Below are 27,842 nucleotides of genomic sequence, written 5' to 3' on the forward strand. Positions count from 1 at the left end.
ATTTCAAAAAAATAATTTTTTAACGGTAATTTCAACAGTAGATCTAATACGATTTAAAGCAGAGCATGGACGGGCTTTAAGAGGTTCACTTCACTGCCCTTTATTTTGAGGGAGAAGGAGAGAATTAGAAACCAACTTCAGCAGGGGCTTAGTTCTGAATTGAACCGAATATAAAAAGTTGAAAATGTAAATAAAAAATAAAAAAATTAATATAAATTTCTTCTAATTATTTTGTTTAGGGCGACTTCATGTGACCAAACAAGCAATTAATAAATGGAGGTGGCAATGAGTGGCATATCCACAACTATTTGAATCCGTTAGCTTAAATAATTTTAAAATTTATTTAATTTTATATACTTAAATTAATAATTTATATAAAAATATTTTTATTAATAAAATATATTTTTTAAATTTAATAATATTATAAAATATTTAATTATATTTATTTAAAATATAATATATAAAAAATTTATAAATATTATTATAAAAAGATAGGTTTTATATTTAATTAATTATTTGAAAGAATTTCAAGTTTTCTTCCTCTTTTCTTTTTTTTTTTTCTTCTCTTTCAGATTTCTTTTTTTAAACATCCACGGATGAATTTTTTACAGGTGATTACTCCTAAATCTATTTTCTTTTATTTTTTTTTTTATTATTTTTTAATAATCTCTCATATCTATATTCATTTGGAATAAATCTGATTTTCTCTTTTTAGATTTGTATGCTTTAGGAACAAATTTGATGTTTTTTGCCTCAATATTAGGGTTTTGTTTCTCTCATTATTGGGATTTTAATTTTCTTTTCTCAGTGAAATTTTGTTTTTTTCCCTAAATGGGTTATTTAGCAATTCGAAATACAGTATTGATCATTGATTTCTTTTGACTAGAGACTCGGGTATAAGTAATGCTCTTCTATCAATGAAGCCTTTTAGTGCAACCTGTTCCTCCATTGACAATTGGTGGTTTCATATATTCTGTGGGACATAGAGGCAACAAATTCTCAAAAGGGCAGTGTTATAAAAGTTTTTGTGATTCTCAAAAATCAAAAAAGATCTAGAAAATTATTATATTTTATGCAAATCATCTCTGAACAGAATATTTTAATTATTTATATTTATTTTTTTTTTTTTTATGAGAATATTATACTGTACTTATCTTATTATTTTTATTAATAAAATGTTAAATTTTCTCCTCGTTGAATAATGAATACTAAATTAAATTTGAATCCGACATAAATATTATTCATCAAATCTAAATTCCTTTTAAATCCAACTATATATTATCAAAATCTATCACATTAGAATTCATTCAAATCGAGTACTTCAAATACTTTATCTATTACCATATGTAATAATTAAGATCCAAATAAGTTTACATCTTTTAGCAATTTTATGACTTAGCCTTTCTTTTGGAGGAATTTTTTTTTTTTTTTTTTTAAGTAACGGAAGGTTTTTCGAGATTTAAAAACCTTGAAAAGAAGATAGAAGGTTTAAAATATAATTTTTGGAGGTTTTTGAAAAAATTTCAAAAACTTATATTTTTGAACCCACCAAATTAGTGGGTTAACAAAATTTTCTCTTCCAAACTTCCAAATACTTTAAAAAAACCTTTATTTCTTTTCAAACATTAAAAAATTATGAAAATTTAAAAATTATAAAAGAAATTTACTTTAAAAAACTTTATTTTATAAAACTTTTACTTCACTCCACTATCTTTTAAACAGAGTGTTAATTTCCCCATTTCATTGTACCTCTGCATTTTGATAACTCCTGCCTTGGTGGACCATAGCCAAGACCCACATGGTTCATTGCTAGAAAGGTCGTGCATATGTATATATATATATATATATATATATATATATATATATATATATACACACACACACATATAAATTGATCCTATTTTTTGTCTTCTCAAACAACTATAGCTATGTGGGGTGCTCTGTGTCGCCCAACCCACACATGCTCTGTTGTTTCAAACTTTGTCCAACGGTCCCCTCACACCCATGTGGCCATGGCTCACTAAAATCACAGCTCACAACCTTTTAGCTAGTGAAAGCCCCCACACTTGGCCATGGATACAAATAAAACCTTGGCACTTATATTCTCTATGGTTGTGGGTTCAAATATTTTTGAAATCTCTTGCTTGACAAGGTCACTATCAAGATTAGTGACCAATACAACAGTGGTGGGTTGAGTTACATTTTGCAACTGGCAAATATATATATATATATATATTCAATTGTGTAAAGTTGTTGTGTTTAATTTTATAAGAGTTTGCACCGTAGGGTTCTAATAAAAATGAATTAATAATTTATTTAAAAAGAAATTATTCAATGTTTATTTTTTTTAACAAAGTATTCATTATTAAAAGTGAACTTAAGAGAAAAAAAAAATACTCAAGACTTTACAAATGGCACATTATCTCTATTCCAAACTGATATTGGATATTAACATATCTCCTCAAACGCAAAACCAAACTTCTAGAATGTGAAATACTTACAGGAGGCTTAACATTAGTTGTGGAGGCTCTAATATTATTTTAAAAAAATAGACCAAACTTAATTCATTTCCAAAAATTAGTTTTTTTTTTTTTTTTTTTTTTTCGGTCTAGACCACCGGGTGTCCGGCCCATTGGCTGACTAATCCGGATCAGGTATTGCAAAGGCCCATTATGGGGGTGACCCTCCCAACCCAGTCTGCTCCATCCACAACGTCAGGATCCGAACCCTGGACATTGCTTAAGGGACCTAGCGTCTCATCTCGCTAGACCAATTGGTAGTTGGTCAAAAATTAGTTTAATAAAGGAGAAGTGTACACTACTTTATAAGTGAAACATTAACCCTATCTCAAATTAATGTAGAATATTAACATGGTAAAATTTAAATATCTAGCCTCTCCACCATTTAATTTTAAGACTCTGGTGATATCCAGCTAGACTTGTGTATTGATCATTCACGAGCATGCAAGTTGGGTATCATAAAACTAGCCTTGTACGCAAGGTAAAAAGTATTTTTTTTGTCCATTGAGTATGGTAGATTTTGGTAATAATGCAGGGGTTGACCCTCTCTTGAAGACAGAAAGAAACAGAAGAATCATTAGCATTGTTTATGCTTCATATTATTATACATGAAGGAAAACACTAAACATTTGGTGGCCAAACATTAATGGTAGTTCATAACTTTGCTATGGAATTTAATTTGTATCAATGGCTAGAAGCTATATCATGGGTGGAAAACTCATGACTTAGCAATAGATTATTTAATATTATGCTTAGAACGTAATCCATGATACCAATTAAAGAAAACAGAAAAACAAAAAATGAAGAAAAAGCTATCATGGGAATGGTCCCATTTTCTTGAACTTAGGTTTGCATCCAAAACTGAATAATAATGACAGAGTTGGGAGTTACCGGCCCATGCCTTATTCCAAAAATGGTTGGACTTCAATTTATATAGGCTGGGTAAGATGGTCCAGACAGCAGTTGTGATGAGAAAAGGTTACTCCTAAGTTTGCCCTTATACAAGGCCTACGAGAAGAAGCAAACTATATGGGAACTGGGAATACAGCTTATCACCGAGAATACGTACAATCCATAAACCCATAATCAATTCACCCATTGCTTATTACAATCCATAAGCCCATAATCAATTCATCAATTGCTGACAATGGAGATAATATTTAGTCCCAACGCTAAAATAAAAACTTAAAGGAAAGTCAAACTGAAACTATGAAATTATTTAATTGCGAACCCTGAACTTAAAGAGCAATCACCTTTAAACCTGGAGAGTTTTTCTTTTTTGGCAAGAAAAAATAGAAAGACTTTGTGTTTATTATTATTATTATCGGGTACATATGCTAAAGACAATTGTCGAGCCTCCAGATTGGTTATTAACAAAATATAAAAAGCAACGAACATGTTTCCAGCTTATCTAAAAATGAAACCAAAAGAAAGAAAGGGTCCCTGTATCATTCACCGTTGAATAGCTATTTTTATTTGTACGTTTCTTTTGTTAATTTGTTTTTAGCTTTCTTAGTCAAGTCCTAGTCTTTAGGGACGTAGTTTCTAAGTTGCTAATGTTCAGCAGAACACGGTCACGTTTCCTTATTTTTAGCCTCAGTTTTCAATATTTATGTTTTGATGTAAGTCTATAAAGGGTGCAAATCTATTGAATAAAAATAAGCTTGAAAAGTAATTTCTTTTGTCTTTCTCTCTTTATGAGTTAACAGTGTTGTCAGAGTAAAAATAAAATGAGCAGAAGTTGAAAAGAGGGTATACGTGAGGTGAGAGACGAACACCAAAGTGAGTGTCTTTTTGCAAAAGGTCTTGAGTCTTCAAGTAAGCAGCAGCTTTACTTTCTTTCCTTTCTCTTCCTTTCATGGCTACAGATTCTAGTTTTGTGCAACCAGCAATCCCACGTTTTGATGGTCACTATGACCATTAGAGCATGCTAATGGAGAATTTTCTATGATCAAAAGAGTATTGGCAGGTTATTGAATCTGGAATCGACGAACCAAAAGCAGATGAAGCTTTGACAGATGCCCAGCAAATAGAGTTGGAAAAGATGAAGTTAAAGGACTTGGAAGCCAAAAATTACCTCTTCCAGGCAATTGATCGTCCCATCTTGGTAACAATTTTTATTAAAGAAACCTCCAAGGCTATTTGGGATTGCATGAAAAAGAAATATCAGGGTTCCTCTAGAGTGAAGCGTGCACAGCTCCAAGCATTAAGGAGGGATTTTGAGACTCTGCAGATGAAAGATGGTGAATCTGTCACTAGTTATTGTGCTAGAACCATGGAGATAAGCAACAAAATGCGATTCCATGGAGAGAAGACGGAGGGTGTCACCATTGTGGAGAAAATATTGCGGCCCATGACACCAAAGTTTGATTATGTTGTCTGCTCAATTGAAGAATCTAAAGACATAGATGCACTCTTTCTTGATGAACTCCAAAGCTCCTTGTTGGCCCATGAACAGAAAATGAACCGTAGTTCAACTATAGAGGAGCAAGCTCTAAAGGCTTCTGCCTCTATTCATCTTACAAGTTCTAGAGGAAGGGGTAGAGGTAGAGGTAAAGGTCGAGGAAGGAGAGGACAAGGCAACAGAGATGGCAGCAGCTACTTCAAAGCTGATGATGAACAAGTTCAAATCAAAGGCAGAGGACATGATCAACAGTTTGACAAATCTAAGGTAGAGTGCGTCAGATGTCATAAATTGGGTCATTATCGTTTTGAATGTTTTACTAAGCTGCCTAACAACAAAGAAAAGGGAGAGACATCAAATTTTACAAGAAAAAATGAAGAGCAAACTTTGTAAATGGCTGTTTAAGCTAGTGAAGAACCTGTGTCTGATGTTTGGTATGTGGATACAGGCTGCAGTAACCACATGTGTGTTAGTAAGTCTTCTTTTTCTTTTTTAAATAAAGATTTTCATTCTATAGTAAGTTTTGGTGATTGTTCTACTGTTAATGTGTTAGGAAAGGGTCATATTGAGATAAGAACCAAGAATGGCTTTATAGAAAAGATTTCTAATGTCCTCTATGTTCCTAACTTAAAAAGCAATTTGTTAAGTGCTGGTCAATTACAGGAGAAGGGTTATATAATCACTATCCAGAAGGATGCTTGTGAAAACAGGTTGTTTCCATTAAAGATTGAAACTGTTCATCTTGCTTGGTGGCTGAAGTGAAAGACCCTTCATGGCTATGGCATTTTCGTTATCACTTGAGTTTTGGTGGATTAAAGACTCCCCAGCAGAAAAATATGGTGACACGTCTTCCTCAAATCATTACTCCTTCCTAAGTTTGTGAAGAATGTGTTGTTGGCAAACAACAGCGTTCTCCATTCCCTCAAGGAAAGTCTTGGAGAGCAAAAACTATCTTAGAGCTTGTTCATTCCAACATTTGTGGGCCGATAAAACCAGCCTCTAATGGGGGTAAAAGATACTTAATTACCTTCATTGACGAATATACTCGAAAAACTTGGGTTTCTTTTTTGCAGGAAAAATCAAAAGCTTTTAGTGCATTTAAAAGCTTCAAGGCAAGTGTTGAAAATGAAACAAGACAAACTATTAAAACTCTCTGTTCTGCTCTTCGTGGCAAATATTGCCCAAAAGAATTTGAGGTTTTTTGTGAGGCTTATGGTATCCGAAGAGAGCTCACAGCTGCTTATACACCACAACAAAATGGTGTATCGAAGAGAAAAAAATAGAACCACCCTTAATATGGTGAGAAGCTTGTTGGCAAGAGGGAGAATTCCAGAGAGTTTTTGGCCGGAAGCAGTAAATTGGAGCAACCACTTGTTGAACAGAAGCGCTACTTTTGCTGTTCAAAACATGACACTAGAAGAGGCTTGGAGTGGACGGAGACCAGCAGTAGATCACTTCAGAATTTTTGGTTGCATCGCTTATGCACATGTCCCATATGAGAAAAGGAATAACATGATGATAAGGGTGAAAAGTGTGTCTTCTTAGGTGTCAGTGATACATCCAAAGCATATAAATTGTTCAATCCACTAACAAATAAGATTGTGATCAGCAGGGACATTATTTTTGATGAAGAAAGCACTGGGGACTGGAATGGGCAGCAGCCTACTCCAGTCAGTTCTGATTTTGACATTGAAGAAAATGGGCAGCCAACTCCAGCAGTCTTTAATTCTGAAAATTCATCATGTTCAACTCCAACAATTGGAGAAATTTCAGCAACAACAAAAGAAACCAGTGATGTAGTAGCTCAACCTCTTCATCGTGCTCGAAAAAGGCTCGCATGGATGAAATATTATGAGGTAACTGGAATTAATGAAGTTGAAGATCCCATTACTCACTTTGCTTTATTTTCAAATTGTGACCCTGCAACTTTTGAAAGTGCTGTCAAAGAATCAAAGTGGCGGAAGGCAATGGATGATGAAATTGCAACCATTGAAAGAAATAATACTTGGGAGCTATGTGACCTCCCTAAAAGGCACAAAACCATTGGTGTAAATTGGGTTTTCAAGACAAAAATACGGAAAAATGGTGAAGTTGACAAATATAAGGCGCGATTGGTGGCTAAGGGTTACAAGCAAGAGTATGGGGTCAACTACAAAGAAGTTTTGCCCCAGTTGCAAGACATGACACAATTAGATTGGTGATTGCATTGGCAGCCCAAAATTCATGGCCTATCTTCCAGTTGGATGTCAAATCCGCATTCTTCCATGAAAACTTGGAGGAACAGGTATTTATTGATCAACTTCCTGGTTATATTAAGAAAGGAAATGAGCATAAAGTGTATAGATTAAAAAAAGCTCTTTATGGTTTAAAACAAGCCCCACGGGTTTGGTATAGTCGCATTGAGGTTTATTTTTTAAAAGAAGGTTTTCGAAAATGTCCATATGAGCATATACTTTTTGTTAAAATTGGAGATGGAGGAAAAATGCTCATTGTTTGCTTATATGTAGATGATCTTATTTACTGGAAGTGATAATCTCATGTTTGAAGAATTCAAGAAGTCTATGATGGTTGAATTTGAAATGACTGATCTTGGTTTAATGCATTACTTTCTTAGCATAGAAGTAGTGCAATCTACTAATGGAATTTTTGTTTCTCAAAAGAAGTATTTGCGAGAGGTTTTGGATAGATTTCAGATGAAGGATTGCAATCCAGTGAGTACTCCAACTGAATTTGGCTTGAAGCTAGACAAAGATCATGAAGGCAAGAAAGTGGACAGCACACTGTACAAGCAAATTGTTGGTAGTTTGATGTATTTGACTGCCACAAGACCAGACATAATGCATTCTGTGAGTTTAATAAGTAGATATATGGAAAATCCAATTGAAATACATCTCTTAGCTGCCAAAAGAATTTTTCGCTACTTGCAAGGCACTAGAGAATTTGGGCTGTTCTATAAAAAAGGTAAAAGTTCAGATTTGTATGGGTTTACTGATGGGTATAGCAGTTGTTTCATGGTCATCCAAGAAGCAACCTATTGTCACATTGTCGACTACAGAAGCTGAATTTGTTTGCGGCTACAGCTTGTGCTTGTCAAGCAATTTGTTTGAGGAAAATTCTTGAAGAGCCACATTTCAAGCAAGTGGGAGCTACAACTATTTTCTGTGACAACAATTCAACTATTAAACTTTCCAAGAATACTGTGCTTCATGGAATAAGTAAGCACATTGATGTGAAGTATTATTTTTTAAGAGATCTCAACAATGATGGAGTAATTAATTTGAAGTACCGCAGAAGTGAAGAACAGCTGGCTGATCTATTTACTAAACCACTCAAATTGCTTCCCTTCCAATATTTGAGAAAGTTAATGGGAATTTGCACTTTGGAGAATTTAGCATGAAGAAGCTGCACATAAACTGAAGTCAAAAAGTTTTTTTTTTTCTTTTTTTCAGTTTAAGGGAGGGGTTGTTGAATAGTTGTTTTTATTTGTACGTTTCTTTTGTCAATTTGTTTTTAGCTTTCTAAGTCAAGTCTATTCCTAGTCTTTAGGCAAGTACTTTCCAAGCGGCTAATGTTCTGCAGAACATGGTCACGTTTCCTTATTTTTAGCCTCAGTTTTCAATATTTCTGTTTTGATGTAAGCCTATAAGGCTGCAAGTCTATTGAAAAAAAATAAGCTTGAAAAACAATTTTTTTCTCTCTTTATGAGTTAACATTTACATCGACTCAATAACATGGTATTGATAACGGAAATAATCAAATAAATAAAAATAGCAAAATGATCATAGTGAAAAATTCTGTGAAGTTTCGGTGGAGAGCAATTAATCAGGAGAAGTCGGCAACACAACATATTTGTCGGATTATTTTACCTTTCCAAACAGTTATATGCATGCATTTCGTTTAACTTCATGAATTTCTGATGGGGCAAAAAAATAAATGAGATTTATAAAAGATTCATGAAATAACAATATTCAGGATTTCTGAGCCAATAATTCACAGGTAATTACATCATCCATTGATGCAGACCTGCCAGCACCTAAGACTGGAACAATATTGAACATGGGTTCTGATCCAATTTGAACCCTCCTGCCCATTTCAGAAAGTTCTTTGAAAGCACTAGTGAACATGAGTGACAATGTCTCCATGGTCATGTCAAGGCTCGGGAAGTAGACTCTCAATGTCTATGGAAAGCCAAGATAATAGGTAATAAATTATCAGTAAAACGATAAATTAAAATGAATGAGGAAAACAAATGCACAAGTTTCCTTCTTTAGAGGATATTATTATTATTATTATTATTATTATTTGTTTGTGTGTTAGTCGGGGGGTTGTTCCATCATTGACTTTTCCTTTATCATTTTACTTACAAGCACTTGTGTGTTTATAATTAGGAAATTCTTATCTACTACACTCGGTGCGTATAGCTTGATTTACGTACCCAATTAATAAGAAATTAGCACACCATGATTTTAGGTAGAACCTACTATATTTTTGAATAGGCCCAACATGATTTTAAATTATGTGTAAATTGTAAATCAAATGGTTGTAAATAACTAAATGTAGGTAAGTCTTTACCGTTTATGATTAGGGGAATAACAGGATAATATAATACAAAATAAACATGCACACACCAGTTATGCAGAAAATCGATGCAATTAACCAAAATATCAAAATAATCAGAATCTGAGAAAAGAAAAATTCAGGAAATGAGGTATAAGAAACTCACCATTGTATCTTCCCAAGAAAAACCATTCTCCATAACCACTTCATCAAGAAGATAAATGCAAAATCTTGAAACTCTTTCCATATGCCCCTTCATGATAGAATTTTCGTGATCCTCATTGGTACCAAGAGACTCTGAACAGATTTTTGCAATAATATCACTTGTAATAGACAAAAGAACTGCACATATCTTCCCATTAATAACACATTTCTGAATGCAAGAATCATGCCAATGCGCCTTCTGAAAACCCCAACAGTTAGGCAGCATTGTAGAAGACAGGTTATGAGCAGTTACATTCGCCATGTCTGCATTCTTTGAGACAAAAAGAAGAGGCTTTACTTCAATGAATGCTCTGCAATAACCAGTGAGGTGATGAATGCATTTAAGTAGCCATTTCAAGAGAGGTATCAACCAGGAGAATATAGCATGACTTATTTTGTATCTCAACATGATAATGAAACACGGTGTGTTTCTTGTAGCACGTAGAAGCACATAATGAAAGGAAAAGTGAAAGTCTAAGATAATTTTTATTTTCTATAATAGTTCTCTCATTAAGAAATCTGAAAGAGACTATGAATTCAAAGGTCAAATCAAGTATTCAGGAATGAAAAACACTAAAATCACATAACTGCTTAAAACATTATAATAATGTATTCATAAGTACAAAAATAACATGACTTAGACAAGGTGGATAAAGAATTACCTTTTCGGTAGATCAGGCACAAGGACATATAGAGATATGGGATCAACAACTTCACATGGGCTTGCTTTATCTAGTTCAAGCATTCTCATATGTTTAATAAAAGAGTCCTGCTTGTCCTGAATCTTAAGTCTCTCGGACAAAGGAATGTGTTTTGAACAGTAAACGGTTAAGAGAATAGCAGAGGTACATATTGAACAGTTGAAGCATTTTGCCACCGCTTCACTGTTTTCTAGTGCTTGTTCCAGCTCAGCAGCAGGGCCTCCACTGCATATGGTCATTGTGGGAGGATCAAGCCCCAATTGCCCAGCCATGTGAAGCATCTCCTTATGCAAAGTTGCCTAAGAGTAAACAATTTAACAGAAGAAAAGAGATTCAGATCCCAGTGTACTCATACAATTATTTCACGCTGGTGACAACACAGGCACATGCAATTGTAGATGCCCAAGGAAGTGACAAATTCAATGAACTTCGCAACAATTCCAGCAAAAACCTAAGCGAAGCAGTGCAGTTATTTTCTTATTATCAAAACTAGGGGATTTTGCATGATCCTGATTTCTCAACAACTTCCATTCCCCAGTCAAGAAGATCATCCTCACAAACAAAACCCAGTGCAACAAGTTTGGCATTGCCTGAGGACAGACTTTGGTCAAATACAAATAAACTTGAGAAAATTAAATTACCTGGCTATATGGTCCAATGCAACTAGGAGCCCATGAGGAAATACTCTGTACATGCAAGACATTTTTGCTTTGGTTATTTGCCACCAGAACTTCAATGTATGCCCTTCCCAAACCCACTTGCAACAAAGGCAGTTCTATTGTACTACGGGATGGAACACCAAAAGGGCATTTATCCTGTGTAATGAACCTAACATACATCTCATTTGCTGAAGCAAACTCATTCATATCAGCAATGTAGAGATGAATATACAGGACATGCTCCCAACCAAAGCCACACCTTGTAAGCTGCGATTCAATGTGCCTTAGAACAATCGCTAGATCTTCGTGCAAAGCTGCCAATAAAAACAGGGGATCAGGAGGAATGATGAAATTGCATGGATGAAGAAATATGCTTTTCAGGAACAAGCACAAAGCAAATGCATCATGCTTTTAATGCATACCTGTGAAAGTTTGGCACGATTCTTGCAACCAGCATGAAATAGAAAATGTATTATCCTTCTTTGTTCTTGAGATGTGAAGTCTTTCATGTTTAACTTCAACTAAATCAGTGATTTCAGTAGCCGACTGAGAAGGAGTCTCACTTCCTTTTGAGCAATCTCCTTCCACTTCAATCACAGAACCCACTTTTTCATGGACTAAATCATTGGTTTTGTCATTATCACTAGATAAAGCAGCCTTTTCCTTATTTTCTAAATGAAATGCTAAAGGATGAATGACCCCAACTGGAGCAATAGAATCTGAAGAGTGCAGTACAATTTTAAACTCATCGAGCACGATTCTGGCATTCTAAAAATTTAAAATGTTACGAAGATGACAACAATTTGGGAGAAAAACAAACAAAAAGATAATAAACAACTTTGACAACAAAAGCACTGCTAAAATATGATATAAAAGTTACAGGAAAAGGAATCAACTAGTAAACTCACAACAAAGAGTGGGCAGTCAAGTGTCAAAGTTTCATATTCCCCTCCTTCACCACATACATTAATCCCATATAACCTGTCAAAAGGATAGCAGAGTGAATTACAGGTGTAAAGTTCTACTTCACGAATAGAATAGCTTCAGCAAGAGAAGAGGAAAGCGGCATACTCTTTCAACTTGTGCAGATGGGATTTCAAGAAGGTTATTTCTTTGCCTAAGTGCTTTGCTGGGTCCAATCCCATGGCTGCAACCTATTGCATTAAAAGAGCATCCTCGTTCATATTTGATTCCACGAGCCATTCATACAACTTAAATAACACGTTTCATTTAATATATATTGACATTTATAATAGTAAATTGATCTGCTGATTCACAATCTGAACTAAAACTACTCATGCATGTAAAATCTTGTGGAGATCTAAAATCCCATAATTCATTAGTTTACAAGAAAAGTACTGAATGCAAAAGAATCAGTGTTTATGCAAACTGGTTAAGAAAATATATCAATGTGAAATTGATTCTGCATCGAACTCAAAAAAAAAAAAGTGTAAACAACTTGTACCTTTACGGTGATAGCCACAATCCCATTTTTTATCTATCCAACAAAGAACAAAATCATCCAATGAGAAAATGGTAAAAAGAATCTTGATTTACTATTTATGTTGAGCAAATACAATTTACCATCTCTTCAAGCAGCACTGACTGATCTTGTTTCCATAAATATGCTAGAGAAACAAGCCCTAACCTTGAACAAACACTCTCAACTCGTAACCTTTGATAGTCAGATGCAATAGCACCAGAAGATACTGCTGTAATAGAGGGTATCTGTCTTTTAACTTCATTTAACAAAATAAACATATCTTCCACTTCATCACCTGGAGTTGTCATGTAATTAAGCTTTTGATGCCTGTACAATGCACAAATATTATTAGAAACTTTAACATGAGATAATTACATTCACCTATTTTAGTGAATTCATACCTTTTCCCCTTCAAACTGCAATTTCCAAGGAAAATACAATATTTATTTTCCTTTTCTAATATTTAATTTGAGAACCTTTGTCAATATAAAATAACTATACGAACTTCAAACAAAAATGAGTATGACACTTCCAAGATGTTAAATCTCACAGATTTCATGCAGTTAAAAATCTGATCAAAGATTTCACTCCACTTTAGAAGATGTTAAATCTGCATCCAATTCTTGAGATCTTATTTGTTAACCCAAAACAATACAATTGCTTTTACCAATTACATGAGCTTGCCTTGTGGATCCTTGTATTCTCCTTCTGAACAATGGCACCCCCAAGCATTCTGCATAGCTGACAATTATTTGGTGCCCAACCTGTCAAAAGCATTCGACAACTGAATAAAAGATAAAAAAAGAGAAACACTTATGTAATTAAATATGCTTAGTTCTTCACCTTTAAAACTTCAAAATATTATTAGCAGCACAGACAGGAATCAGTTTATGTGCGTACATATATATAAAGATAGCTTGATTGAAACTACACATGAAGAAACAAGAGACTCACAGTTTGATACATGTAGCTATCTAACTCATCCACCGAGTCATCAGCAGGCATCAGATTTGCCAATGCAACAATCTATCAAAAAGCAATTGAAAATTACAATCCAGAATAAGTAAAAGATAGTGAAAACGCTTTTGATTTTTCCAGTATTATTTTTTCTGGGAAGACAAACACGAACCTGGTGGCCGTATTGGATGCATTTCATCATGGCATAACAGCTGTCCTTGCCGCCGCTTACGAGCGCCACCACCTTCATCGTTTTCACCGATAAAAATCGTTACCGGTGAGGCACCAAGTATCAAGGTAAGAGTTTTCCCGGTTAGGGTTTTAGCTTTGAACGCAGGCCGCGCGTGTACAGTAGCGTTGCTTTGAATTCTGTCGTAAAACACAAAGCCAGCCTTTTACTTTCCACTTACTGGTACTTCTAACGCTTTTCAGTTTTCGCCCTTTATAATTGGCCCTTTTTTTTTTTTTTTGTAATTATGATCATTTACAAAATTACTCCTCATATTTGATCTAATTACAATCTCTGTACTATGAAGATGTATTTATTTTTATTTTTACATAAATTAAAAAATATAATTAATATAATTAAAATAATAAATTTTATTTAAATTTTTAATATATTATTTATTCATATTATTTTCATTAAAAATTAAATAACTCATATTACTAAATTAAAATTAATAAATTAATTACTATTTTAAAAAGAAAATATTTATAATTTAAAATAGATAAAAAAATAAATCTATTTTTTATGAAAAAATAAAATAAAATTTAGCCATATATATTTTTTTTTAATTTTAAATGAGTAGTCCATACATATAAGAAACCTATTTGACAGTATATATTAAACATTTTTTTAAAAATAATTTAAAAAGTTATTTGATTATTTAAAATTTTTAAAATAAAATATGTTAAATTTAATTAAAAATTAATTTTTAACATAATTTAATTAATTTGTTTAAAATAATAATTTTTTTAAACATAGCTCCAATAGCAATCACAATCTCTAAAATTATTGTCAAATTTCCATTAGAAAAAAAAATCGAGCAAATAATAGTAATTAAATTTAAAACAGTTTGAGTAATTTATAATGAATTTAAGATTAAATATTAAAATTATTAATAAATTAAAATTCGAATTGAATGACTTTTGTAATACCCTAACACTGGCTGCCCTTGTCCTAACACCTGATAGAGAAACTGCGAGAAATTCGCGAGCAATAAGTCAGAACACGCCAAGAAAGAAATAGGTGTACCTCACCAATGACGGGATTCTTATTAAAAGTTAAATAACTAACCCATGTCTAGGATGACGTAATAAATATATAAAATAATAGTAATTATATTTATATATTTTAATTATTTTATTTAATATATAAATTATATAATATAATTAGATAATGCAATAATTATATTTTTAGTAATATGGTTAAAAAAATAAAATAAAAAAAAGACCAACATGAACTTGTAACAGCTATATATTCCCTTCTATGGCCATAATAGACTTCCACCAGAAGATATGCTTCTAAAATTTGTTTGTATAACTACTATCATCGAAATTCTCCAATTATTTAGCCTACTGGCGATGTCCTTGCAAAGGGTAATGAGAAATGGACTAAAAATGCAATTGATAAAGAACATGATAATTTATCACTACGAAAAGTTTATGAACCTTCATAAATTATAATTGCTTGTTTTATATTTGCACAATTATTGTTAATATTATTATTATTATTATTATTATTGGGAGTGGAATTTTTATTTAATTTTGACTCTGTTTAGGAATTAGAAATGAATTAAAATTTTAGTATGATTCTAATTTTATTCTTTATTATTTCAATTTCAATTTAGTATGATTCTCATTTTTTTGATTTCGACTCCAGTTCGATATAATTTCGACAATTCTCAATTCTTGAAATAATTTTTTTGTAATTATTCCTTTAGAAAAAATTATATTTAAATTATCATTTAAGTTTTAAATTAGTTATTAATATAAATATATCATATAATATATTTTTTAGTAAGTATGAAGCATATCATATAATATATATTTTAATTATTTATAATTATGTAATTAAAAATATATAATACATCTAAAAAAGTAAAAAAATATACATAAATTTGATTTTGGTATGATTTTGATTCGATTCTTAATGAAAAATTAAAATTGAACCAAATTATCAAAATAATTTTGATTTAGTATGATTTTTCAATTGATTCGAGACTCCCCAAAACCATGCACACCCCTATCCTTTATCACCTAGCTACTACTATTACCACTATCACCCCCTAGTTATTGTCACTACCACCACCTCTCTACCCTACCACTATCACCATTACCATCACCACACCACCATCACCACCACCACCTTATCCCCATTATCGCTACCACCGCCACACCGCCACCACCACCACCACCTTATCACCATTATCATTACCACTTAGCCACCACTTGATCATTGTTGTTACCACTTAGCCACCACTAACTACCACCGCCACCACCTGATCACTATCATCATTACCACTATTATCACCAATACTTAGCTATTATCATGATCACTAATATTTGGCCATTGTTGCCATCACTACTCTCGCCCCAATTCTGCTTCCACCACTACTCTCATCCCAACCCTGCTATCACCACCACCACCACCACCACCACCACCACCACCACCACCACCACCACATCACTGCTACCACCACAGTTAGTAACCAAGTAGTGAGGGTGAAAATATTAATAATTTTAAATTAAATAATATTTAATAAAATAACATTATATATTAAAATTTTATTACTAATTTGATTAGTAAAATAAAAAAAATCTAATGCTTAACATTTTGCATTACATTATAACTTTATTCCATTACATGATACCAAACGTAAACTAAAATTCTCAAGTTCTTATGACTCCAAAATCTTCACACATGGAAAGAAAATTAATAATTTTAGTATATTTAAAATATTAAAAAATAAATTCAATATTACGATTGAATAATAAAAAATAATTATTTTCTCTAACTATGTTTATACATTGGCAACGAAATTAACTCTAGCTTATGCATTTGAAACGCGGACACATTCCTTTTTTTCTTTCCTTTGCATCATAAATAATCAGGAAAAAAAAAATAACATCGCACTAAAGAAATTACATGACAATGAAAATCCTCGACTCATTTCAAGATCCATCTAATTGAACAATACAATAATTTTCACGCTTGAAAGCCCATAGTTACCCTTCTCCGATATTTACAAACAAGTAGAAGTAAATTCAGAAATACGAGCAACATACTTTTGAAAAGAGAATCACATATCACACAACCAGACATCATGAAGCTCCAAAGAGAACATTGAAAGTTAATAAAGGCAGGCTAATAGTTAACCCCAAATTTTAGCGAGAATTTGAAGTTCTTGAATTAAGTTACCCCAACCAAACAAGGCCAAAATTCCATTTCTACACAATTACTTCCGAAATCCAACTGTCATGTCTCTACAAACAAATAAATCCGAACTAAAACGTGCATTTGCTAAAAGGCAACTTTTTTTTTGCCGCTTTTAAAATTTTGAAATAGAAACTTGTATGTTTTCCACAGACAACATGATGCTACCATTTTGTATACATCAAGTGAAGGGGAGAGCCCTATAAACGCAGAAATTGATATATGACAATCCAAAAAATTGATAACAAAGCCTAACCAGCACCCAAGTTGTTACCGTAAAGACAAAAAGCATCAAAAGAACCAACTTCTAAATTAAAAGGGGAAAGACCTTGACAATATATTTATATCTTACAAATTGATAAATAAAAAATGTAGTAAATGTTTGAGCTACTCCAACCTGGATAATCAAAATCTCACCTCTGGGGAACTACCTCTCCTTTCCAGTAACTTCAGCATCATGAATCAGCACTTCCACTGCAATGTTCCTCATTGTTTGTCAGTAAGCACACAAAGGCTTTGATAATTTGTAGGCTGGCAATTGGTAAAGATACATTTCCACCCCAGAAAGCTTGGACTTTCCCATAAAAATGTTCACAGGTCACAGCTGCCACATCCCATGGAAAGAATATCCTTTGAGTCTACTGTTCCCTTAAATCTCTGTAGAAGAATTTGGAGCGCTCATGCAAGAACCTTTGGCAAAATGTAAATTGATAAATCAAGTAGAAACAATCCGACAGAAAACTGAATCTAACCCAAAAAGGAAAAAAAATGAAAAAGGAAAAATGCTTCGCATGATGGAGGCAAATGCAGCACCACACTAAACAAGATATGAAAATTCCTGGTAAGCAAACCAGTCAGGACTCAGCCTGGTAACACATTTGAGGGAAAACAGAACACCAAGAAAGTTGACAGATAGGCGTCAAAGAACTATATCACAAGACTGGGTAAGATAGCAGCAATGCTGATGGTATTGCCAAAGAAAACAGCAACAATGAAGGTTGACATAATGTAAGTTTTGAAAACAAAATTGTCCTCTTTTCCAAAGTAAGTACAGCCATAATCAGTGAAAACAACAGATTCTTTCAGTGACTAACTCATATCAGACAGCAGCCGCTATTCCAAGAGATGAATACACCACATACAATCCATAAGGTTCACTATCCCATAAGGTAAGTGCCTGAGTGTGGGCAGAAAGATGCATAAAATCTTATGCCACCAATAAAACCATCACTGCATAAATCAAAGTGGTTTACCTAATGAACCTCAAAATGGAGCCTCAAGTGATTCATCCCAGACTTCTGCACTTCCATTAGATGCATCTTCAACGTCTTCCTCCATTGACAGCCTAATATACTCCCTATGTGCAAAGCGATCCCACTCTGTCAATGTTGGATTCTCACGTTCCTGTTTGTTACAATGTCACCAAGTCTATTACCAACAGTCTCCAAGCACTATACTGTAATAATAGTTTCTAAATTAATTTTTGAGCAACAAATATAAATTGAGTCGCACACCTGACGAATCAGAAATGGATCACGGGTTTCGAAGGCCATAAACTTGTTAAGGTTGAAAAGGATATTGAACACACTTCCTGAAAGTTTACAACCTTTTAAATCACTTAATGTGATATAGCTCTCGTTCTGCATGCAAGAAAAAGTCAAGGGTGAAAACCAGAATATCTACAAAAATGGTGCATTTAGAACAATAATACAGGAAATCAGATCCTACTGGCTAACTATGCGCAGTATATGCTATCTTCTTGGAAATCAAGGAACAGTTAGTCATTGAGTTCGCTTAGAGCCTTAGCCATGACACTTTAAAATCCATGCCAGCGGTTGCAAGAAACCTCACTTCTAAGTGTTGCATTGCAGTGGCAAAAGCTAACCATATTTACAATCACCACCATTTAAGTTTTTCCTTCAACAGGCTCCTACAAGTATCCGAAAGTGGAACTACCCATAAAATTACAGAAGAGCATAGAGCAAACCTCTGGTCCAATCATGTCAATTATCTGGCATAATATATCTTCAAACAGCACAGGCTCTTGGGCCATGCATTCCATTCGATGCAACTGCTCTTCATAAAAGAATTGCATTTCATTTCGTGTCAGAACTCCATTTCCATCCAAATCTATGCACTTGAACCTAAGAAAGAAAAATGACATTAAATATATGCAATCAATGGCAGAAACTCTCCTCAACTATTAAAAAAAGCAAAATAGTCATGCACATAATGTGATATACAAAGTTAACTTCCTCGAGAAACAACATGATATAGCTGTGTGTTAACAGTGTGATAATGGAACAAGAAGAATAATAATACTTACAAACTGTGTTTATCAAATTTGACAAATTGGAAACAATGACCAAAAACAACTTATTAATCTACCCAACACCCTCTCACCCTACCTACTACCATCCCTCAATGATCACAATTAGAAAATCACATTTCTTTGTTTTGCATAAACATTCCCCAAGTTCATAGATGTTTTATTTCTATTATACTATTAACTTGCATTGGACAAAAGTCATTTCCCTAGTACAATTTTGGACAACACAATATGTTTAATTTGGTTTTATTTCATCCTCAATAATGAATTCATGACTAAACTATAACACCTCACAAAGTAATCTCACCAATGAAACAGATATAAGATGAAAATATTCCAACATTTAGTAGGTGAATAAAACTGTTGTTATTAATGCATAAATTTTACAATAGTACCCCTAAATCTACAGAATAAGATATGCAAATATACCAGTACTCAAGACTAGGTTCAGACGACTTGTCCTCCTCTGACAGTATGAAGTAGACAAAATCTTCATATCCCATCTTCCCCTCAACCTTGCTAGTAAACTTTCTTGGAACCTAGAATGATATTAAACATAATCAGATCTTTGATCTTTAACTTAATAATGATGAAGATATGATTAAATACAGAATATAAAGATGAGGGAATGACTGAAATATGCAATGTTGAATAGGACATTTTCTTTATGCAGGTAGCAGGTGACTGGGCTTGAAGTACAAAAGCATCATCTCACTGACACAAACCTGGGAAAATATCCTATCAACAATCCGGTATGTAAGTGCATGGTTACCATATCTGATCAGGTTCTCTTTGTCGATCAGAAAATCATGATCCATGTCCAGTTCCCAAAACTTGCAGTATATCACATAAAAATGTTCATAAGAAAAGTACCTGTACACAAGATGCATAAAAAAAAAGTATTATCATTGAGAATTTAATACCATACGCATGTTTCTCAGCATATGTTTCATGAAATTTTGCAAGTGCAATTCAGATTATATGACAACTGGAACATTTCCTAGTTTACACGCTTATTGCCAAGAAAAGTTCCCTACAACTCAACTCAGCCTAGTCTCACTTGAGTTGAGTTTGGTTGAAGAAAATCTATGACAAACTTGTGTTCCTTTAGGCACATCAAATCTTAAGCAGGATACCAACCTCAAAACCTTATTTATGTCCTCTTCTTCATCTGCATGCTGCATTGCATCAATCAAGTTTCCACGTTTCAGCTCCCTGAGGGTAAGATGACCATTTCCAGATCTATTTATGTAGTAAAATATTCTGTATATTACAGTTTCAGCTGGAAAATTGTAAAGAGGAAGGATTTAAGTTATCAAAGTGCATCATATAAAAGGTATAGCATTCATAATAATGCTACATCTACTGATGAGTTGGGAAAATCATGCATATTTATTTCAAAAAATATAATTGAAGGGCATAATAGATCAAAAATAAAGATACAAGGGTGCAATATTATTTTATCAATTAGTTTAGGGACTAATTTATATATTTGGCCTTTCATTCGATGTCCATGGAATAACCAAAAATACCATGAACAGATTCCCATAAAAAAATGCCTGTGTTAAGGTGCTTCGCCATTGGGGTTCCCCATAACTGTGGCACAAAACCACTTAAGATAAAGCTTTAACCAGCACCTCATTAATTTGAACATATTCATGTGTCTGTGTATGTAAATACTACCAAGTACCAATCAAAATCAACTATATCTATAATATTCAGTTGAATGGACAATCAAAAGCTCATCAGAGCACAAACCATATCTTTCCTGAAACTCTGGTGTGCTCTGTAAGAATTCCAACCCTGGATGAGTTGCCAAAAGTTCTCGAAGCACAGGTTTGAAGTCTTCCTGTTATCAATTTCAAAACATCCTAAACATTAAGTAGAACAGAAATTATGGTGATAACATCCAAAATTGGCAAAGGTTTCATAACAATATAGATTAAAAAAAGGCACCATTGCAACAATTTATAATGTGCAAGCATATACAAATAAAGTTATATAAAAACAAAAACAGACACACCTGAGTGAGGTATTTGAGATCTGGTTGCTTTAGAATTTTAAACATTTGAGTCGCTGTATCCATCGTCAGCATGCTGCCGTTTAGCCAACAATTAACAAAGGCATCCCTACAACACAGGTGAAAACAACCTTCAGCTGACAAATCAAATATACTGTTTGCGAAGACTGACACAAATAGAAAGCAAATATGGAAAATTATAACAGTTGATGATCAACCTATAATGTTCATTTATTTCTAATTTGTGCAATTGATGAAAAAATTCTCAAAAATATGTTACCACAAAATTCTCAGGTTGCTTAAAATAATGACAAAATTTCTCATCATCACCATAGGCCCCAATTTCCATAACACTTTCACCAACCAGCTCTAACTATTAATAAATATGGTTATTGAAGTCAATAACATTAGTTCTAAAAGGGAAGTTAAGAAAAAACTTCCATTTTCCAAAGCAGAGAGGTAACTTCAAGTATTCAATAATAAATTGATTCTGATAAAATGGTGATTGAAATGGGCAAGAGATCTCAAGTATTTACAACATGAAATATCAGGAAAATCATCAGAGATCAAATAAACAGCAGTTAATATACAACTTATTCCTCCCCAAGATTACATGTCCTGCTAATTACCTTGTCACAAAACCAGTGCCATTAACATCAATCCTTCTAAAAAGAACAGTGGAGAAGAATGAGGGCAGCTTGCAAATTTCCTTGGTGACAGATTTGAATTCTGAACATGCAAAAGAAACAATGAAAATATCAGCCCTAGATATACAGCAGGTTGACAAGTTTCGTGCATATCTCACCATGCAATTGTAGCCCATCTGAGCGGCCATAGAAAAAGTGATTGATCCTTAACAAACATTGTTCCTTTAGTTCACTTGGAGCTGGACGGCCATTTTGAAAGTAAAACTGCAAGTTTTTATATTAAATAGATCAGCTAACTTAAGTGGGAAACAATATTAGCACACAAAATTCAAAGACAGCAATCCAAAGAAGAGAATATAACACTGATGCAATTATAATTATTCTAAAAATAATAATAAATAATTTTTACAAACCTGAGGTATCAACTCCTTTACCGGCTCACTGACTACTTTTAGAGGGGAACCTAAATTAGAAGGGCCAGCTCTCTGTTTCATTATACGAGGGGAACCAGATGTACTTCTGGGAGAAAGAGGGGGAGTACTTCCTCCAGGGAACATGGAAGGTAAAGAACTGCTTGTGGTAGCAGTTGCATTAGAAGAATTTCCAGAGACATTCAAGGGAGCCCCTGCCTTAGCATCATTAAGCAACGATGTCACCTACACAGAAAGGGTGGAAAATACAATAAGCAATCGTATGATCCATACTCTTAAGACATTCCCATGACTGCTGAAAAAAATTGGAAAAGCAAGAAATAAGACAAAGTAATATAGCCTCTCCTTAAAAAGGAAAAGTGATTTGGGTGATCAAACCAGGTATTTAATAGTACTGGATTAAGCTCCATATTGTTTAATAGAAAATTTTCAGAAGACAAAAAAAATTCAGCGTTTCTAAAGTTCCATTATAAATTGCATGGCTATCCAGAATTTATAAGTCCAGAAAAGACGAGAAATTTTCATCCACAAGACAATTGATAAAGTTCAATTAATGTGGTATTCCTAGAATTGATAAGATTCCATTTTAAGAAAGAGTATTATGGAAAGTCAATTTTATTTATTCCAATTTAGCATAGGATTTATATTCCTCACAGGTAGGATTTACATTCTTAATTAAGTAGAGTAATTATAGGATATTTACATATAAATATGTAATATTTTATTTTATAGAATTAATGAGAGAATAAAGATGTAGTCCTTTGAGATATTTTCCTTATCTTCACTTCCTTCTTAAAATGGTATCAAAGTCCAAATTTGAGTTTTCCTCATCTAGTTTCTTTTCTGGGAAATTTATTTCCTTCCTGTTTTAAACACAACCCTATTAAGATTTCTGGGTCACCCATTTAGGGTGATATTTTTGTCTCACCGCCATCCCCTGAGAATCTCAAGCCACAGACCGGCCTGTCTTGAAAATCCGGCCACCGGATTTCAAGGGAGTAGCCTACACGCACCAGATCAGTCTTCTACCATCTCCCCACATGCTGGTGAGCGGCGGTGCGTCTGCCAAAGGTGCTGTTCCGGCTTCCACTATCAGCCTCGCCTAGAGGTTTCTAGTGTAGCCATTTGCTCTGTGATTCAGAGATGTTCTGCCGCTGGTAAACCTTTGTGCTCTCGAACGGGTATGGTTTTCTCTAGATATTCTGTGGGTTTTTGTTTTTTGATAGTTTGATACCCTGTTACCTTTAGGAAGATTTTGTGGAAACTTGTTTCAGTTAAAAAGTATTGTTGAAATTTTGATTGTGTTAGAGCATTTTGGGAACTTATTACTGTGATTGTAGACTGTGACTTGAATTGTGAAGCATCAAAAGTGATTATAGCAATTTGAAGTTTCAGATCTTTTCCTTTTCAGTGAATACAATTGCTAGTTTTGGTTCTAACAGCATTCTTTTGCTGGGATTGAGCAATTTATGGATTTCGAATCTCTGTTTCAATTTCTGGTTACTTTTAGTAGCACTCTTAAAGGTTTGAGGTCTGGATTTAGCTTTTTTTTTTCCCCTCCAACGTTGGAAAAATTTTGAGGATGCCCGTTTTGAGCAATTCTTAGTTGCTGTCTCATTTTGAAACTCCCTTGAAGGTTTATTGAAATTTGGACAACCATTGTATTGCAGTCATGTGAGTCATTTAGGTAAAGATTCACTAACTGTTTCGTCTTTTTCCTCCCCGTCACTGCCTTTGCAAGCAGCCCAATGAATTGCTTTGTGTTGATATTTCCTAACAGGCATCGCTTTTGGAGAGAGTTGTGTTTTTGTGTTCTTGCCTTTGTATAAGTGTTTCTGAATTTGGTACATTACTGTCATTTTGTGTTATTAAACCTAAGGGATCACCAGACTTGTTGCAGTGTTCTAAGAGAAGTTTTGTAACAAGATGGTTATCAGAGTCTTGTGTTGTGAGGAGGTTATTGGCTTCAATGAGAGTTATCACAGGGGAGTGTTGAAATTGATGAGATTCAATTTTAAAGGGGAGTGTTATAAAAAGTCAACTTTATATTCCTATTTAGCATAGGGTTCATGTACCTAAATAAATATGATTTATTTTCCTAATTAGTAGAGTTATTTAGTGTAGGATTTATATTCCTAATAAAGTAGAGTAATTATAGGAGATTTATATATAAATATGTAATTTTTTATTTTATAGAACTAATAAGAGAAAAAAGACGTGGCCCTTTGAGATAGTTTCTTCCCTTCTCTTTCTTCTTTCTACCTCTAATTCTTAGATCTTAACAATACCCATTGGAGTTGAGTAAACATCAAAACAAGGGACAAAATGGGTAAAAATTAAGCCAAGGGAGCTTGTTAAACAAACTTTCATCCTCCTCTTCAAATGTGTAGTCACATATTTTTACTAGACTTTTCTTGCATACTTCTGTTAGACTCTAGATTTGATACAAAAACCATATGACATACCAAAAAAATGTCAAGCAAGGAATTTCAAGTGTAGTTGAACTTTTTCGCTTCAAGCTTCAAGATAGAAAAAACAGAAAAATATATATTCTCTAACTTTTCTTCCTAAATTAAATTCATGTAAACCTATCTATTTGATACTATAGCCTCTAAAAATGGCTCTGATGGGCAGGTATCCATATACCGACTAACATACCCGGACAAAATCCTCTCGCCCAGTCCATCACACATTACTCATACCAGTTACCAGGTGTTAAGGATCTTGAGATATTGTTGTGTTTGCAATCCTACCATCCATAGGACTCCTATATCCGGACTCCAAGTCCCAATCTAATACCAACTCCTAGTCCTAGCAGGAGACTAAAACAAAGACCTATATAAAGGGGCCATCAACTACACTTATCTCAACTTGAATCCATTAATCTCTTATCAGTTCTCACACTGACTTAAGCATCAAAGAGGTTGCCCACCGGTGTTTCTTTGTGTTGTTGCAGATCCAAGATCCATGATCCAAACACACATTAGAGGAGAACAACATCACTATCTATACACATACATGCATATAGATAAATATAAAATTGAGCACGATAACATAGTCAAGAAATAGTACCAAATTGATGCATTTATACATATTTCTAGATTTGATACAAGATTCAACCTAGAACCAATCACTCTTATTATAAAATCCACAATTTGAAGAATTATCTGGGTTATAAGTTATAACAGCTTGTTGAATTGACAAAAGGAGGAAAGGAAAAAGGTATTTAAACCATGTTGCTACAATTACAGTGAATGTAAAGCTAGCTAGACAGGGTAGGTGTTTCAACATTGTTATCAGCAAATGTACACAGCATGTGTCAGGAAAGATATGTTAAACACAAAAGTGGGCAAGAAAATTCCAAACACTCTCCTCAACTACCCATGTTCTTCATATTATAGTTCTCTCTATATATTTCTTGTGATCACTATTTCACTGATTTAAATAAAACCCTAACTTAATCCTTTAACTGTTGTACAACCAATTTAACACTAACCCAGTTCATTAAGAAATTTCCATGCAGAAATTCAGAAATAAGCATAACCCTCGTCAACTTCCTCTAAAATGCCACCATGCCAACAACTCCAGCATAGTAAGGCATCCAGCCATAGCAAATACAGAATCACAAAGTATCAGCAAGGTCAACATGCCAGGCCCTGGCAACCCACATAATCTGCTCAAAACAGAATTCATGACTACCATATATCTCTGAACCAAAAGCAGCCTATTAGAAGTCATCCACAGCTAAATCAATGGAAGACTACCGCATCTCCTTCTTCAACCTTTCAACATCAAAGGTGACAAGTAATTGATGAAGCGTGTTTATTTTCAATCTGGGGCCAGACATGGGATAAAGAGTTACAAGATCCATATACCATAACTATAATTTTCCTCGGGCACTTCATTGTCACGGTAGCAATCACATTCCTCATGAACCTCAACAACTGCACAGGTAATTTTATCCAACCCTTATCATTCCTACTTATCCAACCTTTTCGTACTGAGTCTACACCGTAGACTGACCTAAATAACTACCAAAGTAGAAAAAAAAAAAATACAAGAACTCTACCAGGCATTAAATAATGAAAGCAATTGGAAATTGATGACTAACAAATCTAAACCACCGATACCATATCAAGTTGTGAGAGGCAATTTGTGCATAACAATAAAAAGGTACCAGCCGGTTAGCGTCAGGGAGCGCGAGCCACTGCTCGAAGAGCTTCTGTGCAAAGTCCGGGTACGATTTGAAGGCCAAAGGAGCCACCTCCGGCAGCTGCAACAACTCTGCATCCAGCATCGCCACATCGCCAACAGTATCCATAATTTATATCAAATCGAAACAGGCCAAACATAAGGATCGCCGAACCCCAGCTTCCAAAACAGACCTCTCTAAACTTTTCAGTTTTCACTTTTCAACGGATTTACAGAGATTAGATTAATTTAAATTTGATATATGTCTACAGAAACACGATCAAGAAACTCAGATTTGGAGGTCTAGGAAGGCTATGCAACCCTAGATCTTTACAAAATGAAACAATTGTTTTCTCCTGGTGTCCTCCTCTGAGAAGAAGAGGTGATTGGAGGAAGAGAAAATAAAGGAAAATGAGGGAAAACTTTTGTGCAAGTGAAGATGGAGATGAATGCGATTCAATGGGAGATAGCTATGAAAATGCAGAGATTTGAGTAAAGGAGGGACAGAGTGCGTACGTGTGAGGGTGTTTCTGTAAAATAACACCTGAATATGGTTGAACTAAAAGAGATGGGACAGGTGGCCTTATTGGTCACGTGCCGAAACATGTGAATTGTGAACACAAATTTATTAGTCAATTTTCTTCACCGATTTTTAATTTATTTTTAATAATTGAACAATAATTGAGATTATCAGGTCTACTTAAAAAAAAAAAATAATGTTGCATACAAATTACCTTTTATTTTACTTAAAATAATTTTTATAAACATTTATTGTTATATTTAATGAAATAAAGAATAAAATTAAAAAATAATTAATATTTTTTAATTTTTTAAATATAATAAATAATTTTAAATAAAAAAAATTTTAATTATGATAAATAAAAATAAACGAAAGAAAATAATCTTTTTAGATGAAGTAATTGTGATGCATATAATATTTTATTTTTAGAAAAAAAATTGAAAATACGAATTTTCCAATATAATCATGGGGTAATGTCTATAATCAAATGAAGTTAAAATTTTCTGATTTTATATTTAATGGCCTTAATGACAATGTTCTGCCATGCATCATGAAATTCTAAATTGCATTGAATTCATAATCACAGTGTAATAATTAATTAATTAAAGAATAACAAATTTTAAGTTGTTGGATTGTGGGGCATTAGATTTTGTTACAAATATTAGTCAAGCTAGTCAAAACATTAAGATATGATAATTATTAATTAGTGCATGGAATTATTATTGAAGCTGCAACAAAGAACAACCTGAGTTCCATTATTTTAAAAGTAACTTTGACACATTCA

The 27,842-nt window shown here is 33.6% G+C and overlaps 4 protein-coding genes across 7 annotated transcripts; 2 read left to right on the top strand and 2 right to left on the bottom strand.

Annotated features, from left to right (window-relative positions):
* Window positions 1-4,245: 4,245 nt before the first annotated feature.
* LOC131179869 (uncharacterized) lies at window positions 4,246-5,443 on the top strand. The gene has a single exon (XM_058146674.1). The coding sequence runs from the start codon at window positions 4,564-4,566 to the stop codon at window positions 5,314-5,316; it is 753 nt and encodes a 250-aa protein (XP_058002657.1). The 5' UTR covers window positions 4,246-4,563; the 3' UTR covers window positions 5,317-5,443.
* Window positions 5,444-7,430: 1,987 nt separating this feature from the next.
* LOC131180053 (uncharacterized) lies at window positions 7,431-8,320 on the top strand. The gene is made up of 2 exons (XM_058147648.1): window positions 7,431-7,769; window positions 7,928-8,320. Exons 1-2 carry the CDS (start codon window positions 7,431-7,433, stop codon window positions 8,318-8,320), a joined length of 732 nt encoding a protein of 243 aa, XP_058003631.1.
* Window positions 8,321-8,833: 513 nt separating this feature from the next.
* Window positions 8,834-13,911, bottom strand: LOC110643260 (diphthine--ammonia ligase). Of its 3 annotated transcripts, XM_021795588.2 has the most exons (12): window positions 13,657-13,911; window positions 13,482-13,553; window positions 13,212-13,291; window positions 12,629-12,854; window positions 12,510-12,542; window positions 12,116-12,198; window positions 11,953-12,025; window positions 11,467-11,812; window positions 11,027-11,358; window positions 10,347-10,684; window positions 9,647-9,995; window positions 8,834-9,101 (listed from the first exon to the last, which is right to left on the bottom strand). In XM_021795588.2, the coding sequence occupies exons 1-12, from the start codon at window positions 13,732-13,734 to the stop codon at window positions 8,892-8,894; spliced, it is 2,220 nt and encodes a 739-aa protein (XP_021651280.2). In that variant the 5' UTR covers window positions 13,735-13,911; the 3' UTR covers window positions 8,834-8,891. The 3 variants fall into 3 exon arrangements, with proteins under 3 accessions (XP_021651280.2, XP_058002655.1, XP_058002654.1); XM_058146672.1 differs by lacking the exon at window positions 13,657-13,911 and having other exon boundaries at window positions 13,202-13,291; window positions 13,482-13,559; XM_058146671.1 differs by lacking the exon at window positions 13,657-13,911 and having other exon boundaries at window positions 13,195-13,291; window positions 13,482-13,559.
* Window positions 13,912-17,106: 3,195 nt separating this feature from the next.
* On the bottom strand, window positions 17,107-27,053 carry LOC110643243 (serine/threonine protein phosphatase 2A regulatory subunit B''beta). Of its 2 annotated transcripts, XM_021795547.2 has the most exons (13): window positions 26,525-27,053; window positions 22,330-22,572; window positions 22,075-22,180; window positions 21,899-21,998; window positions 21,273-21,378; window positions 21,008-21,098; window positions 20,390-20,531; window positions 19,975-20,122; window positions 19,679-19,788; window positions 18,908-19,064; window positions 18,435-18,560; window positions 18,174-18,324; window positions 17,107-17,610 (listed from the first exon to the last, which is right to left on the bottom strand). In XM_021795547.2, exons 1-12 carry the CDS (start codon window positions 26,666-26,668, stop codon window positions 18,184-18,186), a joined length of 1,614 nt encoding a protein of 537 aa, XP_021651239.2. In that variant the 5' UTR covers window positions 26,669-27,053; the 3' UTR covers window positions 17,107-17,610; window positions 18,174-18,183. The 2 variants fall into 2 exon arrangements, 1 of the variants encoding a protein (XP_021651239.2); XR_002492596.2 differs by lacking the exons at window positions 17,107-17,610; window positions 18,174-18,324 and adding an exon at window positions 18,649-18,800 and having other exon boundaries at window positions 26,525-27,046.
* Window positions 27,054-27,842: the final 789 nt, after the last annotated feature.

The sequence above is a fragment of the Hevea brasiliensis genome, chromosome 5 (assembly GCF_030052815.1).
Source record: "Hevea brasiliensis isolate MT/VB/25A 57/8 chromosome 5, ASM3005281v1, whole genome shotgun sequence".
Classification (NCBI taxonomy): Eukaryota; Viridiplantae; Streptophyta; class Magnoliopsida; order Malpighiales; family Euphorbiaceae; genus Hevea; species Hevea brasiliensis.

What these genes read in the sequence shown, in the direction of transcription:
- LOC131180053 (XM_058147648.1), top strand. Translation starts at nt 7,431, where the DNA reads ATGATCTTATTTACTGGAAGTGATAATCTCATGTTTGAAGAATTCAAG. An exon ending in GACCAGACATAATGCATTCT is followed by an intron (nt 7,770 to 7,927) that starts GTGAGTTTAATA and finishes TGGGTATAGCAG; the next exon opens with TTGTTTCATGGTCATCCAAG.
- LOC110643260 (XM_021795588.2), bottom strand. Translation starts at nt 13,734, where the DNA reads ATGAAGGTGGTGGCGCTCGTAAGCGGCGGCAAGGACAGCTGTTATGCC. An exon ending in CAGTGCTGCTTGAAGAGATG is followed by an intron (nt 12,543 to 12,628) that starts GTAAATTGTATT and finishes TTTGTTGGATAG; the next exon opens with ATAAAAAATGGGATTGTGGC. An exon ending in TTGACTGCCCACTCTTTGTT is followed by an intron (nt 11,813 to 11,952) that starts GTGAGTTTACTA and finishes TTAAATTTTTAG; the next exon opens with AATGCCAGAATCGTGCTCGA.
- LOC110643243 (XM_021795547.2), bottom strand. Translation starts at nt 26,668, where the DNA reads ATGGATACTGTTGGCGATGTGGCGATGCTGGATGCAGAGTTGTTGCAG. An exon ending in AGATGGGCTACAATTGCATG is followed by an intron (nt 21,999 to 22,074) that starts GTGAGATATGCA and finishes TTGCATGTTCAG; the next exon opens with AATTCAAATCTGTCACCAAG. An exon ending in ATCTCAAATACCTCACTCAG is followed by an intron (nt 21,099 to 21,272) that starts GTGTGTCTGTTT and finishes AATTGATAACAG; the next exon opens with GAAGACTTCAAACCTGTGCT.
- LOC131179869 (XM_058146674.1), top strand. Translation starts at nt 4,564, where the DNA reads ATGAAGTTAAAGGACTTGGAAGCCAAAAATTACCTCTTCCAGGCAATT.